Genomic DNA, 18,897 nt, shown 5'->3' on the forward strand with positions numbered 1-18,897 from the left:
CAAAGATAGTGTGCAGCCTGTGGTGAAGAGCTGTCGTTCCCCATGAAAAGCCTTGTAGCCAGCCTCCTTCCGGACTCAGTACCATTCTCGTTCTTCCTTGCATATGATTGCTCTGCACTAAACATGTACAATAATTTACTATGTAAAATGCACACAAAACATTTATCAACTGTTCACCTTGTAAAGATAATGTAATATCATCCATCAAGAAAAAGTGCGGGGCCCACACCATGATGAAAACAACACAGCAACACCTTCGCAATGTTTACAATGATAAATAAGACCTTAGCCCGTCTAAAATGCACAAGTGCGCTAACAAAGCGAGTAAGTAAAATCATAATTATTATGTACAGTTAATGTGATTTTTAGGACTCGCTAGGGACTATGAAAATATACAAAAAGACGAATGCATGCCTTTAACTGCCCTCAGGAGCTGAAATCACCACAGCCACGTCCCGAAACAGCTTTAAAGGACAATGCCAGTATAATTATAACAGCGCTCGTACTGTGAAAGGAGATGGCGGGTGCCATACGCACATGCATAATTAAGGAACACATATTATCTCCCATGACAGTGGCCCCACTGCACTCTTGGTGTGCTTCACTGCAATACAGTACGTATGCTTGAAAAAACTGTATTTGCAACGAAGCTGACTTTTGCAAACTGGCGTAATGCAACTCTTTAGACCCTTGTCATGCTTTTCCGTGTTTCGCGCCATTGGCGAGGATGACGTACGCGAATCATTTAAATGAAAAACTCAGCACCGAACAGCAGGAAGCTTGATAGCGAGCGTCGAAGCAGCTAAGCCTAACAACAGCACAAAACTACTATGGCTGCCAGCGGATCGGCGTGCGAGAGTGCTTGTTCGTTGCTCTGAGATAATAAAATTTAAGTTAGTGCTGTTTCGGACCTGCGGTCACGGCATGAAGTCCAAACATCAGACAGCGTAGGGTCCAGCAGCTGAAATTTCAGACATCCTTATACACTGGCTCTATGAGGTACTTGGCAGTGCCACGAAGACCCCTGAATCAGGCATGTCCGAAAAATCACGTCGTTGAATATAACGGAATACTAGAAATGAAATGGGAGAGAACATGACGATGAGAAGCTCTGGCTGCCAGAGTGCACTCACCATCGACCATCTCCTGTAAATAAAGCAATTTTATCCCTAACGGAACATCCGCTCTATTTCACCTGTTGAGAAACATTCAACAGCAGTAAGATGTGTTTTTTCCCTGCTTTATGCTTATACTGAAAAAGACACAGAACTATTATCAATGGCAGTGCCACAAGAGCTTGGTTTCAGGCTGTTGACATCTAACAGCTATTGGGTTCCCCATGTGGCAGGGCCAAACTCCCTCATGCTTGATCAAATTCCAGAACCTCGCAGGCCTTCATATCGAGGTAAGATTTCACAAGAAATTCATCCACTAATTACACAAACAAATATTTACACCAAGTTATTGTAGGCGTGAGCTGGACAAGATTAACTACAATAGCAGTGCCATGGTACGAGCGCGACCAAAAAAAATTTAATGCCTTGGCCTGATGGCCATCATTCCAGATTGAGGAAGCCAAGACAGAACCTAAGTGCAAAAAGTGCTCTCTTATTTTGTGCATGTGCTGTGTGTGCTGGCACAAAGTGTTTCAGTGACTGCATAGTGTACTTGTCAATTCTGTTGAAGCCACCAAAAATGGTATATTTTGACGTAAACAAAGTCCACAGGAAACTTATTTACCTTGTGTGCAAGAAGGTGACAACTATATTCAATGATAACTTAAGAATTCAGTAGCTCTGCCCACAAGAATCCCACTGCACTTGCTCTCTGTGCTTCGAAAGATAGTTTCCGAGAGACCAATATTTCTCAACCAGTGTGCAAATGTATGTATATCATGCTGCTACTTTGCAATTTTATTCAAAGCCACAAACTGTTAGCAAATTATTTTAAAATGTGCATAGCTTATGATCAGGAAAACCGCTGTCCTGCACAATTCTGTAATGGCAGGACATTATCAACAAAAAAAAAAGGGGCGTGAAGACAGATCACAGTAATTAACAATAAGTTTAATGTAGTTATTAAACATACCTCAATTTTCTGCCATGGTAAATATGACAACTATGATGGTAAGATGGATACAAACAAGGTAACAGGAATGCGATTCCTGCCCAACACAGTAGCTCAGTGGCTACGGTGTTCTACTGTTGAGCTCAAAGTTGCAAGTCTAATCCCGGCTGCGGCGGTCGCATTTCGATGGGGGTAAAATGGTAAAATACTCGTGCACTTAAATTTAGGTGCACGTTCAAGAACCCCAAGTGATTAAAATTGGTCCGGAGCCCCCCACTACAGCATGCTTCATAAACAGATGTAGTTTTGGCACATAAAACCCAAAAATCTAGTTTTTGTAACGCTTTGTGTACCATGCCCATTGGGCACGATTAGCCCTCTATCAATGGTTTGAAACGCCGCTTTCGAGACCTTCTGCGCCACTCACGGACATACTGCGCTATCGGACGTGAAGGAGGAGAGCTATATTTTAGTTTTCTAAGCAGTTTGCTTTTTTACCACAAGGCGGTTATTTTGAAAAGCACTCCGAAGTTTCGCGATCATCAAAGGAGAGTGAGAAAATGGCCGCCCGCTATCGATGGTTTGAAACACCGCTTTCGAGACCTTCCGCGCCACTCACGGACACACTACGCCATTGGACGTGAAAGAGGAGAATCTATACCTTTGTTTCCTAAGCAGTTCGCTATTTTCCCACCAAGCGGTGATTTTTAAACGTGCTCCGAAGTTTCGCGATCGTCAAAGCAGAATGCATAAATGTCAGCTCTGGAAACGGCGCGCATGCTTTGGGAGATCGCAGATGTTGCCTCTGCGGCTGATCTTATCCATACATCGAATAGCAGTGAGTGAGAGGACGCTGAATTTTCGTTGGGCTTTCAGTCTGAAAGCGACGATGATGCAAACCAGCCCAGAACATTGGCGGCCGCAGCGCAGCACTCCCAACTACAGTTGCAGTTAAATTTTTGTAGCAGAATACCTGTTCAATGAAAAATTTAATTTTTTTAATAGTGCCTAATAGATGGCAATACATTTTGTATATCTCATAATTTTTGTAACATTTTTTTAGTAGATACAAGTGTGTCTTTACAAACTTCGTTCAATTTTATCGGACAATCTTGCTTTCAACAATTTATCTTTTTTATGACATATATCTCGTTAATAAAACTTTTGTGCATGAAAAGCGCATTCATTTTGCTTTCTGTTTATATTATTACATTAAATATTGAGTGCGTAGTTCCTTCAGAAAAAAAAAAAAACGTCTGTCGTAACATACAAAAAACACCTATTTTCCTCATGGTAGGGAAAGAGTTAAACGTGATTCCTTGTAGATGACCTTGCTGATTGACTTGCCGCCAAAACTGGTGTGGTATTTCAAGAAGCACCATATCAGGGATGCCCTTGGTAGCACCATAATTTAGCTTATCTTGAAGTGTTACGTGAAGCTGCGGCAATGTAAGAATTATCCATGTGTGGATGAACTTGCTGAGCTTTTTGACGTCGGTGCATGCATTGTCTTTTAGGTTGGCAAGGACAAGAAAATGACTGACAGTGTACTTGTTACACTGTGCCGAAAGCAGCTAGCACAGGTTGGCAAGAGCCTTCATTGTCATGTATGACAACTTCACCAAGTGTGCTCAGCACTCATGCATACATGGCTTCTTTTGGTGCGATGAGGTGTCCACGGTTATAGAGATGCAGAAAGCTACATGTGTTGGTTGCCACGTGCTGGTCATCACTGCACATCTTAAGCTTTAGCTCGGGCTCTACTCCAATGCTGCCTATTCAAATACATGTAAAACGCAGAAATGCTTTTTTGAGATTTTCCCTCGGCCAATTTTAATGACATTTGTTGCATTTGAGAAAGTTATTCTAGTGACTGTTGGAAGAGGAATTTTGATATACCCTAGGTCCTAAATTTTTTTCCAGGAATGGCTGAAAAAGGGGAGGTTTGAGAAAAACAGAGAGTAGTATTTTGCGGAATGCTTTCTCACAAGTATCTGTCAAGAGCGAGAAGTGTAACCCCAACCCACTTCTCAAGCCATGCTGTTCTGCCTCAACTCTTACTCTATACAGCCTACCTCCTTGGGGCGCAACATCATGCAGTGACGCAAAGGCTGCCTACTTTCAGTTGATCTGAATCGTAGTATGTTCTGGTGTCTCTGACACAATTTTTCTCATTAATGTAGAGATGGTGGTCTCAAGATGAGTTTAGATGCAGCGCTCGCACGTTCTACAGCATGCAGCCAGTGCAGTTTACTACATGGATACACCTGCAACACAAACAGATGGGTGCTGGTTTACCAGTGTCCTTGAGAGGTACATAAAAGCAGAGTGCTGGTACCATTCATGTTTCTCCCGTAAGAAAAAGACATCGCGACACTTGTGTTGACGCGAGATTACCCCTCCGAATCCCACTGCACCATTGTTAACCTTTCCTGCAATCTTTCTCACTCTTTCCCTTATTCTGTGCAGCGTCACAAGTCAACAGCAATGCTCAGCTTTTAAAAATAAACTTTTATTGCGATAGCAATTATATGAACCCTCCAAGCGGATTTCTGCCTTCGGTGTCGCCGTCAGGTTCTGTATAAAGTCCAAGCGCGATAAAATTGCTGACGCGCGCCATATAGTGTATGTGCGAGTGAAAGCACGCAAGGAACGCGTGCTTTCACAGAGAGCAAACGCGACGTCTTGTGTCGCGCGAAAGGACGTGGGGGGATGGGAGGCAGAGAGGAGGGGATTACGTTGTGCTGCAGCACCAACTGCGTATCTTGTGACCAGGCGCAAGAGGAACTGCTGACTCAATCTCACACGTGAAAGGAGGAAAGCGGGAAGGCAGCGCAGGAGGGAGGGGGTGCGGCTTCTACTCTGCCAGCAACTGTGTACTTGTACTTTGCGCGGCTACAGGCGGTCGCACGCACTGCATCTTGAAAGCCACCTGCACACGGCTCCTACCTTTGTATGCGCTGTGCTTTCGCCACTCACTTTTCGTTGAAGCGATAGACCGCACAAACCTTCCCAAAATGCCAGCATTTTGACAACGGTTGGCTGCAGTCATCGAGTGTGATCTATGCATGTTTGCTTGTGCGCGCTGACACCATGCTTTTAATTTAGTTAGGAAGTGAATGTGTCCAAGTTTATAAAGCCGATAAAGCTACTATCCTTACTCTGTATAGCTCTCTACTAATTTGCTATCGCAATTGATGCTTCGCCTTTTGGGCGAAACTGCGACTTTTTTTTTATTTCACTTGTTTCCTAAACAATGGGCACAGATGCCTGTGTAAACACAACAGCTGCAGCAGATGACCCACATGCTGACAACGAACGTGTGTCATTGGTTTGAAGAACCATATACATTTAATGCATGTTTTTCCTTTTACAGGTACAGAAATTGTGTACTAGCGCCACATATATACCTGCCAACCTATGCACCTTAAAATTAATAAAAATCCTGCAGACACGACAAAGAGGGGGAGGGGTAGTATGCATTTCGTTAAAGCTTTTTCTGAGTACACACCTTTTGTGGTATACACATGGCCTAGTTTATGACAATTTACAATTAGACACAACACACAAGCAGCAGCAAACTAGAAACAGCAAAGACTGAAAAGCAACTCAATTGCTTTTAGATTTTAGACGTTGCTGCAGTTGATTTCGCCTGCTTAACGAACTTGTCTGGATAAACTTGCTTGAAGCAGGTAGCCCTCTGATATATGGCAGCTTGCGCTGCTACAAGAGGGCAGCGTAGGTGCTATTACAATTTCTTTCTTGAATAATTTTCTTGCAATCTTGCACTTCTGCATTCTTCAACACCTTTAAAACTTTTTCGCAAAGAGAATGTGTTTTCCATTAAGCTTGACGTAACATTTGTAAAATCGTAGAACAGGCCCAAACTCATAAACTTAACGAAAAAATTAGGAATGTTGGCAGTTATGCATATACAGCATAGACCGCTTATAACCCAAGTTGCTGGAGTCGGGAACTTCCGCACTATAACCAAAACATTTTTCAAAGGCTGTGCACATGCAAAACATGTAGACCAAGCAGCCATGTGTGTACGGGAATCGAAGCATACGGGACACTATGCCAGCACTTTCGTTGGCAAAGGTGGTTCCTTCACTTTCCAAGTACCTTACAGCCACTGTGAAGCGTTCCGTTAACTCTGAACCAAACCATGACGTTGGCTGCTGACTGCTGATGCGACGGTGCTGGTTAGGCCGAGCTGGCGGGGGTGTTGGTTCGCATGCCATCGTGGGAAGCTCACCCTTGATATACATTCGTACCCATAGATGAATGCACGGAGAGCTGGCACGAGATGACGCACATAGGCTGCACTCACGGCAGCGCACTGGAAGCAGGGTTCATGGGCGATAGACTTGACTACTGCGAATGCGTACAGCTAAAGTTTATATCTGTGCATACTGGTAGGAATGCCGAAAGCTCGCATGTGAACAATGTTCTGAACTGATGAATTTTGCGAAATAATTTAATCTGACAGCGTCAAGGTCGCACGCACGACATCTGCACTTTAAGACAACACACATCATGACGGGCGAACGCGAAATACACTCGTGGCTTGTTCAATTTTTCTGTGGTCTTTGTGAAAAACAACAAATTGATTTTACCATTGATATTCGTTTTGCTAGTCTGCACAATAATTCAGACATTTTGCAACCCCGTCCAGGTCTGAAAAATCAATCGACGACTGTATTTACTGAAGAGCCATAGAGTGACAATGCGCATGCCTTCAGTGTGGACCGTGCGCAATTGACACACAGCGTGAGAAAAAGGCTTCTTCGTCGCATAGACAGCCCCTGTGCACCCACTGAGCCAGCCTGCTGCCGCCTTACCCCCCCCCCCCCCAATTCCTTGTTCATTCGTCGAGAGCTCCGAGTCTCCTCATCCTTCTCTGCATCGGCCTTTTTGCTTTCCCCTCAGCCGGTGCGCACACTTGAGAAGCGCGCTTCGCTGCCTCGGCTTGTCTGCACGATGTTCGAAAACCACATTATAACCAGTATTTCCTCTCGTGCGGCTGCTCTATAAGCAGTGTGTGTATACATTGAGTTCCATAGGAAAATAAACGGAAGTCAGGAAAGACAGCATAATATGCGATCCTGCACTATAAGTGGTTAGGTTATAAGTGGTCTGAGCTGTACTATCAAATGTGAGCAACTTTAGAGATAGAATGGCGTGGCATGTAGCATACATATGCCTAAATAATATATATGAAACGTCACGGCGACGATGATGGCAAAAATTTGCTTGGAGTGTCCATATAATTGCTATTGCAATACAAGAAGCTTAGTGGAGCAGCATGCTTTAAGTATTGCCGATGGCATCCCACAGGAAGCAAATCAACTCACTCGCAGGAGTGATATCACTCACCCATTCTACACAGAATGAGCAGAGGCAGGCGGAAACATGGGGAATGGTGCTGCTGTGATTCGTTGCAATGCAGCTTAACTAAACATCATAAATTATGCGGTACAATACTGCGAACAATAGTCCAAGCAGGAGAGGGTGCAAACACAAAAAAGAAGACATACATGTTAAAGGGCCCCTAAACCACCCAGAGGTCGAAATTTAGTTGTGGTGTTGCAGTTGTGCACGAGTCTACAACGAACACATAGCCGCGAGAATTTTTCAACATGGTGCCATAATAGCATAGTTACACGCGTTTGATGATCGAAAAACATCCCTCGCTCGTTTCGCTCTTTCCTTTGCTACTCTCCTCATCGGCTGGTCTCCCCTCCTCGCCGAGTGCTTCTCGAAAGGTCACGTGACATACGTCATCGCCAACGCGCTTCTCAAAACACTGCCGACTTCCGGTCACGTCAACACTAGTGGCACATATACCGACGGCGAACCGGCCGCCGGTGCCGTAGAACGTCTGCCGTGCGAGAGGTGTCCAAAGTAGATGGCAGTTCGGCCAGCACCCCACTTGCTGCACAATCAATGGGCCAATCGACGACCGCGAAGCTACGCGCCTCCGCCACCGGCAATAAAACATCGGCTGCAGCACACGGCTACTGCCGGGAGACGACGAGCTCGGCTGTGCTCGCATCGCAGCCGACGGCGCCGCTAATATCAGCGTATTTTTCATCTTTGTGTACAATTACTGCGAAGAGTGATAACAACGATAAGAAAATATTGCGGCTTGTGAGCGTCGGTATTTCATTTCGAAGCGCCCTCCGTTTTAGCTTTGAAGGGAACCAGAAAAGGCCTAGTGATGATATCGGCGCCGTCGAGCGATCAGTGGCGGTGAGTCTGCCGCACAAATGAGTCCCGGTCTCATCCTCTGTACGTACGGCAAGGAAATCTCGCCATTCTTGAGCAAAAACCGCTGTCAAACGGCGGCCCGGGAATGGCAAACGGTGTGCGACGAGTTACCGTGCCTGTAACGTGGACTCAGCGCTTCTCGGCTACTCGCTGTTGCTGCGGTGCCAGCCCGTGTTATGCGAAGCTTACCGCTATAGAGCCTGTATTACGCGCATGTCTGGAAAGGCCAACACTGTCGCACTCTGTTTGCGCAGCTAATCAGACCGCTAAGCACGACTGTGTTGGAACGCGAGCAATTTGGCACTTGCGTTGCGGGCTGTAATTACTGATTTGCAAGGGCGCACAAATGAGCAACACGACGAGGAAGAGCAGGAAGCGCGCGTACCTGCTAGCAGACTAACTGGAAGTCGTAGGTTCTTGTTCAACCAATGGACATTGTTTCCGCAGTTGACATCACCAGATTCCCCCTGCTGACATCGTGACGACCGCTGGGGATACCGGAAAGGCGAGGGGAGGAGGACGGCATTGTTTTTTTTTTATTTTGTGGTGCTCCCGCGGTGTGTAGCGCTGCAACGTTTGGCATCGTTGATCGTGACGGCATTCTGAACTCGATGCGCGTGTTTACTTGAAATGTTCAAAAAATATCTGAGGTGGTATAGGTAACAAATCACAAAGTATCACTTAGCAAGGGCGAAGTTGATGGTAATGAATTCCAATCTGTAATTGTACGTCGGAAGAATGAATATTTGTATAAGTTAGTTCTTGCGAATACAGGCTTGATGTGATGACTGTGTTTGTGACAAGAGGCTCGACCAGTGTGTCTCTCCAAGTTATCGTCAGGTTTTATTCCCAGTTTACTAAAATAAACAGATGCTAAGAAATTCAAACAAGCTGTTTTTCTCCTTTGAGCAAGTGGTTCAAGTTAGGCCAATTGTAACATTGCCGAAGGTGAGTCAAGATGTTTCAAACGTTTGTAGACATAGCGGATGGCTATCTTTGTATTTTTTCAATTTTTTCTGCATTTGCCTGAGTAAAAGGGTCCCAAACAGCACTGCCGTATTCCAAAGCAGGTCTGATGAAAGTTTTATATGTCATCAATCTTAGGGAGAGGAAAGATTCGCCCAACTTACGTTTCAAAAGGCCTAATTTTTTTTTCGGGCTGAAGAACATATGTTATTTATATGAGTGTCAACCAGTTGAAACTGGAAGTTAATGTCCAATCCTAGATATTTGTATTCCTCAACCTCTTCAAGGGGGTTGTTTTTTATATGGTAGGCAAAGGAAAGTTTGTTGTGTTTATTAGTGATGCACGTGTGCACAGCTTTCTGAAGGTTAATTACCATTTCCCATTTAGCACACCGTTCTGCCAATTTGTTTAAACAGGGTTCTTACACGTTTCCCAAGGCAAAAATTCAAGGATATTCCAGGACTTTCCAGGTCACAGGTTTTTCAAGGACTCGAAGCGGCATCCAAAGTAGGATTTCTTTACTCTAACATTTCCAAAAATGACTAGTTTTATTGCACTTAAAATAAATAAATGTATATCACAATTATAATAAAAATGTCTAGCCTTGATAACTTCTCAAGATCACAACACAAAATGAACACTTAAACAGCGGCTGAGATTTCTCCAGTATAGGCTGGGTAAAGTTCACCACAAATATTCAAAATAATCAGCATAGGGTTATTGCACTAAAATAAAAATAAATAAATGTATATCCCAATGATGTTAATAATGTCCAGCCTTGATCACCTTGCATGTTCACAACAATATAAAAAAAAGTTCACAAAACACAATGAATGCTCCCAACAGCTACTCTGACTTCTCCAGTATTAACTGGACAATTTTTCCGAACATTTCCAAACCATTCAGTGTAGTCTTGCAATATACATCTATTTGTTATAATATAATGAATGTCTAGCAATCTTGGAAAACATGTCTTCTCGAGTCCACAATATTAAAAGTTAACACAACAAACACTCAACAGCTGCTCAGGCTTCTGCAGTATTAGCTGGGTTGGTGCATGAAACATTTCCAAAACATTCAGCATACTGTATTTTGCTGTATAAGACATGTTTTTTTTCTGAATTCTTCGTCATTGCAACCTATGTACATTTTAACAGAGAAGCTGTTTAAGCCAGCCGTAATTTGTGGTTCGATTTAAAAAACAATGAAGAAATAAATGAAAATAAACTTTCTTGCCGAGGCGGGATTCGAAGCCGCATACTCCCGGTCCCAAGGCAAGTGTCGTAACCACTAGGCTACACAGCCCCGCTTGCAGAACATGCATATATGTGAGCCATATGATTGCGTTCGAGCGTCGTCGTCTTTGTCCACAGCTTGCGCGTTCGCACGCTCGTGCTCTGCGAGGTGAAGAGGTTTTGCGCGCTATGAGAGAGAGAGACGCATTCACAACGCGTTGTCGGCATAGCAACGCGGTGTCCGTGTTGCAAGCTGCACTATGGAACTCGCAGTGATGGCCGTAAGTCTGAGACGTGCGAAAAGAAATTATCATCATCATGAGTAATAAGATGAAAAGTTCGCGCGCACTTTTGGAAAATACTGGGCTTAAGGAGCCTACATGCAAGCGCTGTTTTAGGGTGGTGACAACCTTTGTGAGGGTACTTGCCACCGCCAGCTAAATTGGCAGGTAAAATTTTCCGCCAAATATAGAATGAGGGAATCAAAATGGTGAAAGACCAGCCGACAGACCACATTTCCGGCAACACTTGGTGACGTGAAACTAATTTACTCCCTTTAATAACCTTCGTCCTCAGGATCCTGGGACACATAGCGTGTCTAAGATCAGTGCATGGCACGTCAATGTTTTATTTGAACAGGCTTGTGAGCAGTTTTTATTACAGCACACTTCGAAAAACACTGAAAATTTATAGTGTGTACAAGTGGAAGGCAACGACAATGCTTAATGCAGTTCACATTCTTGGTGCGAGATAATACAACCACGAACACACCACTGTGCCTTATAACTTGTTGCTTTATACGCTATGGAAAAAAATAAGTTTGATGTGTTAAAATAAAAGGAATAGGCAACTAGTATATCAAAGATGTATGCAGGCTTCATGTGCGTATTGGTGAAAAACTAAATTAAAGATATTTAATAGATCGCGTGCTAACATGGGTATCAGAGCGTGACAAAAAAAAGCAGGAATGTGCCTCGACTTCTAGCAGGATTGGGAATCAAAATGGCTGCTCACCAAATTTGGCTGTTAATAGCGGTCAAAATTTTGGTGTTGTCACCACCCTAAAACAGCGCTTGCATGTAGGCTCCCTAACTAGGCTACGATTGCCCAGCTTCGCTGTTCCAAGTGTTGCGCGGCTGAGTGCAACGTTAAGCGTTTTTTTTTCTTTTTTTTTTTTTCAGAAAAGCTGCCGTCAAAATCGGATCCAATGTTATGGCCACGCGAAGCGCGCTGGTTGACTTTATTGCTATGGGTTCTGTGCGCGCTATTGAGGTGCCGGGTTTTCGTGATCAAGTTCTCGAGTGCCATGCGTAAAGGATGGAGCAGCAACGCAAGCGGCGGTAGGCCGACCGTGAGTCGATCGGCCCCGAAGTCGCCATATCTGCAGATTGCTGTCAAGATACGGCGCGCGCCGCTGCGCAAACTATGCAGTTGCTACGAGAGTACAGGCAGCCGCCCCCCCCCCCCCCCGCCTCGTGGGCTGCCTTCCTGCTTTCCTCCCTTGTGTGCAATTTGGCTCACCGTCGCACGCTTCTACTCGCGGAGACGGTGTTATCGCCCTTGGACTTTATACGGAACATCGCGGCAACCAGGATGGCAGAAATGTGCCTGGAGAGGAAATATATGGCACCCATACGCTTGCGCGTGACCCGCGTTCACGGAGCGAAACGTCACTGTAACTTTTTAAATTGCTTAGCGAAAGAACTGGTGCGTCTTATGCACTGGTGTGACTTATTATATAACGTTTCTTTTTTGGAAAAACTGCCATTTTGAGGGGGATGCGTCTTATACAAAGGTACAAATTATACACCGGAAAATATGGTAATGTTATTGCACTCATATTAGGATCAATAATATAACAAATCTCCACCCAAAGGCACTGAGCATGAGTGGTAAAGTTGCTCTCCACTATAGCTCTTAGCTTCACTAGCTTCAGCTCCAGCGCAAGAGTGAAAGTGGGACAAGGCAGACCGACGGGGAAGGAGTGAAACGAACGATAGGGTGAGGAAAGCAGCGTAAACACTGCCAGCCGAGCAAGCACCAAAGCACGGCACGGGTCTCTTGCTCCGTTCACGGTTTGACGCGGTGAAGCCTTTTATTTTTCCCGTGCGGTTTTGCGAAACTGAACCATATGTGCTCGCGCCAGCGTATTGTTTCTGAAATGGGGAGTTTGTCAGATCGACGGCGTTCTACCACAGAAAGGAGGTTGCAATGTTGATATCAGAATGCATTGCTCACTAAATTCAAGGATTTTCAAGGAAGGAAAAAAATTCCAGGACTTTCAAGGGCCTTGAAAACGCACTTCTCAATTTCAAGGGTTTTCAAGGATTTCAAGGACCTGTACGCACCCTGTTTAAAGTGTTATTCAAGGTGATTTGGTCCATGTTGACAGGGGTAAATTGACGAGTAAATTGACAGGGGTAAATTAATAGGGTATTGACGGCCTTCAGAGGGCATGGCGGCATTCACGGAAGCATGTCAGCTAACTTCGCTTGGTTGACCATGCAGGCTCTGCTGTTTCTTCGTCCTGTGGAAGGCCTGCCTTTACCGGCAGCTCGCGAAAATTCATCATAGAAATTCAACCCGCAAGTCATCACAATCGGAGCAGCAGATACGACAGCATACTACCCGTTTGCTGACCAACTACCTTCTTGGCTTCCCTCGCGTGTGATGTCAGCAACCCCGGCTATAAGTACAATGGCCGATCATCACCTCGTCAGAGGGCATGGCGGCATTCGGGGTAGCATGTCAGCTAACTTTGGTTGGTTGACCGTGCAGGTCAGTTTACACAGTGATAAAAAATAATGCATGATCTCAAAAGTTTACGCAAACTTAGGCCCGATCATTAATGCAAATCACTTAATATTGGCCCTTCATAGTCACTAGGACCTACGCTATCAACGAAGTGTATTCATGCACAATTGGCAAAATTGTTTTGCGTTCCCTTCAACCCTTCCACTGCCACTCTCAAAATAACTCGGGGACCCACCCTTGCACAACAGCTGCTTCTCCTACGTAGTATGAGGTGTGTTCAAAAAGAAACCGAACTTTTGAAATAGCGCGCCAACTGGCAGAGGGAGCGCGCTACGGCTACTGAGCGCATGTAGCGGCAGGTTGACAACAAACTGCCATTTGCTGCACTTCGCTCTGACCGTTAGTTGGCGAGCTACAGCCACTGAAGTGAGCACATGAACAAGCTGTTCTTCGGATTAGTGCCAAAGTGACAATGAAGGAATTGGAAGAACAGCATGCGTGTGTGAAGTTCTGCTACAAACTTGGGAAAACTTTCACAGAGACATTTCAGTTGCTTAGCCAAGCATACGGGGAGGACTGTATGAGTCGCGCGCAGTGCTATGATTGGTTCAAGCGTTTTGAAGATGGAAGAATGTCGGTCGGTGACGATCCCAAGCCTGGACGACCTTCCACATCCACAGATGATGACCATGTCGAGAGAGTTTGAACTGTGATTCGTGGAAATTGTCGTTTGACTGTTCGAGAAGTCGCTGACGAAGTGGGTATCAGCGTAGGATCATGTCATGAAATTTTGAGTGACAAACTTGGGATGCGTCGTGTCAGTGCAAAATTCGTGCCGTGTTTGTTGACTGACGAACAGAAGCAGACCCGTGTTGAAATCAGCCAGGAACTGCTCGTCGCTGCCAATGACGATAAAAACTTTCTTAAGAAGATCATAACAGGCGATGAGACATGTGTTTATGGCTATGATGTTGAAACGAAAGTGCAGTCATCGCAGTGGGTGGCCAAAGGTTCTCCTCGTCCAAAAAAAGCACGCATGAGTCGGTCAAAAATGAAGGTGATGTTGGTTGTGTTTTTTGACTGCAAAGGCATTGTCCATCAGGAATTTGTGCCACATGGTCAGACGGTAAACAAGGACGTTTACCAGGGAATCCTAGCACGTTTAAGAGATTCTGTGCGCAGTAAGAGGCCTGAATTGTGGGAAAATCAGGCTTGGATGTTGCATCATGACAATGCCCCGGCTCACGCGTCACTCCTTATGCGCAGCTACTTAGCGAAACACTACACTCCTGTTGTGCCCCACCCTCCATATTCTCCGGACCTAGACCCAGCAGACTTTTTTCTATTCCCCAAGCTGAAAACCACCTTGAAAGGATGTCGTTTCCAAACCGTAGAGGAGATCCAGGACAATGCGAGAAGAGACCTGCACGCCATTCCAGAAAGTGCGTTCCAGGTGGCTTTCCAAAAATGGAAGAAAAGATGGGAAGAGTGCATTGCCAGTAGAGAGGACTACTTTGAAGGGGACAGCACTTAAAATGCTGTACCATAGGCAGTAAAGATGTTATACCAAAAGTTCGGTTTCGTTTTGAACACACCTCGTATACTCGTTTTGTGCTTTTTTTTTCAACACACTCCCTCCCCTCCCAAAATGACTCCTGAAAAACAACATTGCATAACCATTGTGCCATCTGTGTAGAGATCAACTAAAACACACAAAACTTGTAAGTAAAATTTGCGACAGCAGGTGGCGCATGTGTCCCAGTGCTTTGATCCTCAGTCTCAGTATGGCAGCCATGGTGAGCAAGTGTGATAGGTTCATCCGCACGTTGACTGATGAAGGAATTTATGAGCACTTTCTGAATTCCGAATTTGGAGAAAGCAACGACCAAGAGCCTGCTTCTATGTAGCGTAAAATGTCCGCTGGAACAACAATCTAAAAAAAACTTGGCAGTGGCTGAGGATTGGTAGGGAAACCATGGCAAGCCAGTGTGGCAAGTCCGTCAACACTTTACCAAACGAAGGAATTTATGTACAACAGAAAGCTGAGGATGTTGGCAGGTATTCACGATACAGATATACAGGCGGCATGCAATGCATGGCTACAAGAAGAAGGGCAACAAAAACACTTACTGCAGATGAACCCCACAATAACGAAATTGGTAGGGAAAGTGAAAAAATCTGCTTTCGCGAGAATCTTGTTGTAGCGAAATGAAACAGCATAGACAGGGAATGCATTGCAAAATGAAACTTTCCTATACGAATTCCACTAGCCTACTTTGGCAAGCATTACTCAAGGCTATAGAACTACATTGCTGACAGCACAATGTGCGCCCCATGTGTCGGTAAGCGATGGCGGCACTGCCATGGAGCCGTATTCTTGGTCAATCGGTTTCGGAGATACCCCCAATCACTTTCGCGCGATTTCGCGCATTTCGGCACCAGACGTGAAGTAACAGCTTTCTTCCACTGCATGCTTTCGCCCAGAGTGCGAAAGTGATCGTATCTCGTATCCCTGAAAATACGACCCCTTGACATAAACCTATGCCTGGTGACACCAAATCCGCACACGATGTCGGTTGAGTGTTCTTCAATAAAGGGACACATATTCTCCAACATTTGCTCAATCACGGTCGGATGTGTGGCAGCCAACGCTGCAGCTGCGATCTCAAGCGCCATAAACAAGTCCAGGTCAGTGGGATGTGGATTTTTGTTTTTGTTGCATTTTCTCACCAAGCCACAGATTATGCACTGCGCTAGATAAAACAGTATGCTTTATTTCAACCACTATATGGTCCTTTTGATGTTAGTACCCACCAGAGGCAAGAAAAAAAAATCACATTTGATAAAAAAGCAGTAACATTCCATAAAAAACATATGGGGTTTTACATGTCAAAACTATGATCAGGTTTTTTGGTACTACACCACAGTGAAGGACTCTATCTTCATCAAAATGCGGCCGCTGCAGACAGAATTGAACCTGGTGCCTCGAGCTCAGAAGCACTATGTCACTGAGCTACCACAGCAGGTACTAACATTCTTTCAAAATAGGTGCTACAAATGACTTTGAAACGAATATCTTTAGACTCCAATATCACTTGAGCCCCCCCCCCCCCCCCCCCCGCTACAGTACTTCTAAAAATTACCAAAAAATCTAGCTTTGTAAAACTGCATTTTCGGAATCTGCATTGTTTCCTTTTGATCTACCAAGTTTCTTATCTCGTATGTTGGTATATAAACCGTTATATAGTAATTTTATTACTATTGGGTGGGAGATTTGGTTGTTTTCGTCATTTTTGCAGAATACTAATTTTGCCCAGCCAGAAAACATTTACTGTGATACATCAGTAGCTATCACAAATAGAATAATTCTTTTGCAGCATGAAGCTAGATGTGTGGAGCACACAACATAGGAAGCACTTTTCAAGTTTTTTTTTAAGTTTTAGGTTTTTCAAATTTGCCTTTTGTGTGACCAGTCCATGTCCATGTTCAAAAGAATGGAGTTCAGTGTACTATAAAGAAACATTGACCCAATCATAAAAGTGCTTCCTTTGTTGTGAGTCTTGTACTTTCTGCTATTGATCCATATGTCAGTATATTTTTGTGTGGTGGTTATTTGTCTATATTAGTAAGAACAAAAGACATTGTTTTCCTAATTATATAATGAAATAATGAACCTACAGAAAAAATAACTGCATTTTCAGAATCAGGAAAAGAAACTAAACAAGCATGCCAACTTTTATCAAGTTTGGTTCAAAATCAGGTAAGGTTAGCTCTAACCATCCTGTCCTCCCATAAAGCTGTCGCATTTAAATTTACAATGTGTACTTGTGCCACTGCAAGTGAAGCAACCACACAAAATAAAATAAACTGATTAAATGATTTATATGAGTACTAAGAGTTGCCACATTAAAAGTCACTAAAAAGGACTAAAGTGCATCTCAAAGCTAGGTAACCAAGCAAAGACAGCTCGTTTGGTCTACTGGCGCGCTGGCAAGAATGATCATGCTGAAAGATCGTGATTGTTACACACGTGCGGGTTTCTGAGGGGATTAGTATAAAGGTATATGTAACTAATAGGTCCTCAAAAAAAAAAAAAAAAACTACATGCTTTCGTGAACACGCTAGTACGATCGCACATTATCGCGCATGAATGCACCAAAATGCAGGCAGCAATGACATGATACTAGATGACTGTGGCGACTCCAGATGTTCTGAAGATAAAGTTGACAAAAGCCAGGCTTTTACGTAGGTGCCACTTTCCTCTAGCCTGAACATGAACCAGCTCTGGTGCAATTGGAGGCATTTTTAATGTTTTGGTGCAGCAAGTCCCACAAGTAGCACCTTGGCGCAATTGCCGCAGATGTACTACCTGTAAAAGTGGCAACTTCGTTCACAGCCACCACTGTTGCAACATCGCGAATCAGATCAAGTCCTAAATATCTGTCGAGAGACCGTAGGGCACCTGAAATTTCTACCGTTCTTACACATGGTTCTTTAGCGTAGGTGGCAGTGCTGCTTAGGAAGTCCAAATAACTGAACTGGTCTGAAAAATTACATGTCCTAAAGATCAGTCGACCACTGTAGTGATAAAGCATGATTTTCCTGCCAGTTAAAAGAAATAATAATGTGAGCCTTTATCAGTGAAATGACAAAATATTAAGAAGGGTGTACAGAAGTTGTCATGGCTCAGATGCCGGCGGTACACGAGAACGAAGCAGAAGATCGCGGAGCGTTCGAAAGCGCGCGAGCGCTCGAGGCACGCGAACTGACATGTAATCCGCGAGGGAGAAGCAACGAAGCAGCAATATCGACGTGGCTCTCGGACTGGAAGGTCGCTTCGTCAGCTACGCTCTGACGATGGGAGTGCGGAGAGCCCGGCCACGAAGCTCATGACACTGGCAAGGCCCAAGCATGGCTGTAGACCTTGGAGTCGTCCGGGCGAGGCTCCCGAGACCGGCTGCTGCTGCTCACGGTGGTTACCGGCTGCTGCTGCACACATCAGCGGCGGCTACTGGGGCACCAGCCACATACTTGGTCAGGTCGACGGAACCATGAGTCGTCGGCACTTAGGGCATCAGCGACACCCCGAACGAATACAACGTGGACTCAACGAAAAGAGCTTCAAACCGACGGTTCGTAAGAACCCGCATTTCTGCATTGCTGCACAGTTAGGCTGAGTCTAGGGTGGCCCGACTTTGATGTGAGTTAGGGCTAAGACTGACTTAGAGACCTCTTAAGACGGAGCTAGGCTTCGTGACCGAGATAGAGTGTATAGTGCTTCTTGAGTTTTGTATTTATTATTGTGTGAGCATTTTTGTTGAGTTATGGCTTTAGTTTTGTGTGCCTTATGCTTTTCCCGATCCTGTTCATATTAAATCCTTGTTTGCTGTGCTGCCAGTCGTATCTCTTCTCCATTCATTGCGGGTAACACCAGCGTGCAACCCTTCTGCTCACAAGTAGAGGTGACAGAAGTGCATTTAAATACTAGTCACCCATGCTGCCTTTAGTTTAAGAGTGGTGAGAAAAGATGCAATGACATCCTTTGCATATAGGGTAAAGTGTAAACTCAGTTCAGTTATGTGCCCTTCAATATTGCGACGC

At 44.7% G+C, this 18,897-nt stretch overlaps 1 protein-coding gene across 12 annotated transcripts in view; it reads right to left on the reverse strand.

Moving 5' to 3' along the window:
- LOC119437723 (uncharacterized) overlaps positions 1 to 18,897 on the reverse strand; it is a 108,717-nt gene that overhangs the window by 5,392 nt on the left and 84,428 nt on the right. Inside the window, exon 7 of one of the 12 annotated variants that reach the window (XM_049660816.1) lies at positions 7 to 117. The exons of the other annotated variants lie outside the window; for them this stretch is intronic. Within the exon in view, the coding sequence (XP_049516773.1) occupies positions 76 to 117 (42 nt within the window). The 3' untranslated portion in view covers positions 7 to 75. Of the gene's footprint in view, positions 1 to 6; positions 118 to 18,897 lie in introns of those variants that run through there. 12 annotated transcript variants of the gene reach the window in all.

The sequence above is a fragment of the Dermacentor silvarum genome, chromosome 1, assembly GCF_013339745.2.
Source record: "Dermacentor silvarum isolate Dsil-2018 chromosome 1, BIME_Dsil_1.4, whole genome shotgun sequence".
Classification (NCBI taxonomy): Eukaryota; Metazoa; Arthropoda; class Arachnida; order Ixodida; family Ixodidae; genus Dermacentor; species Dermacentor silvarum.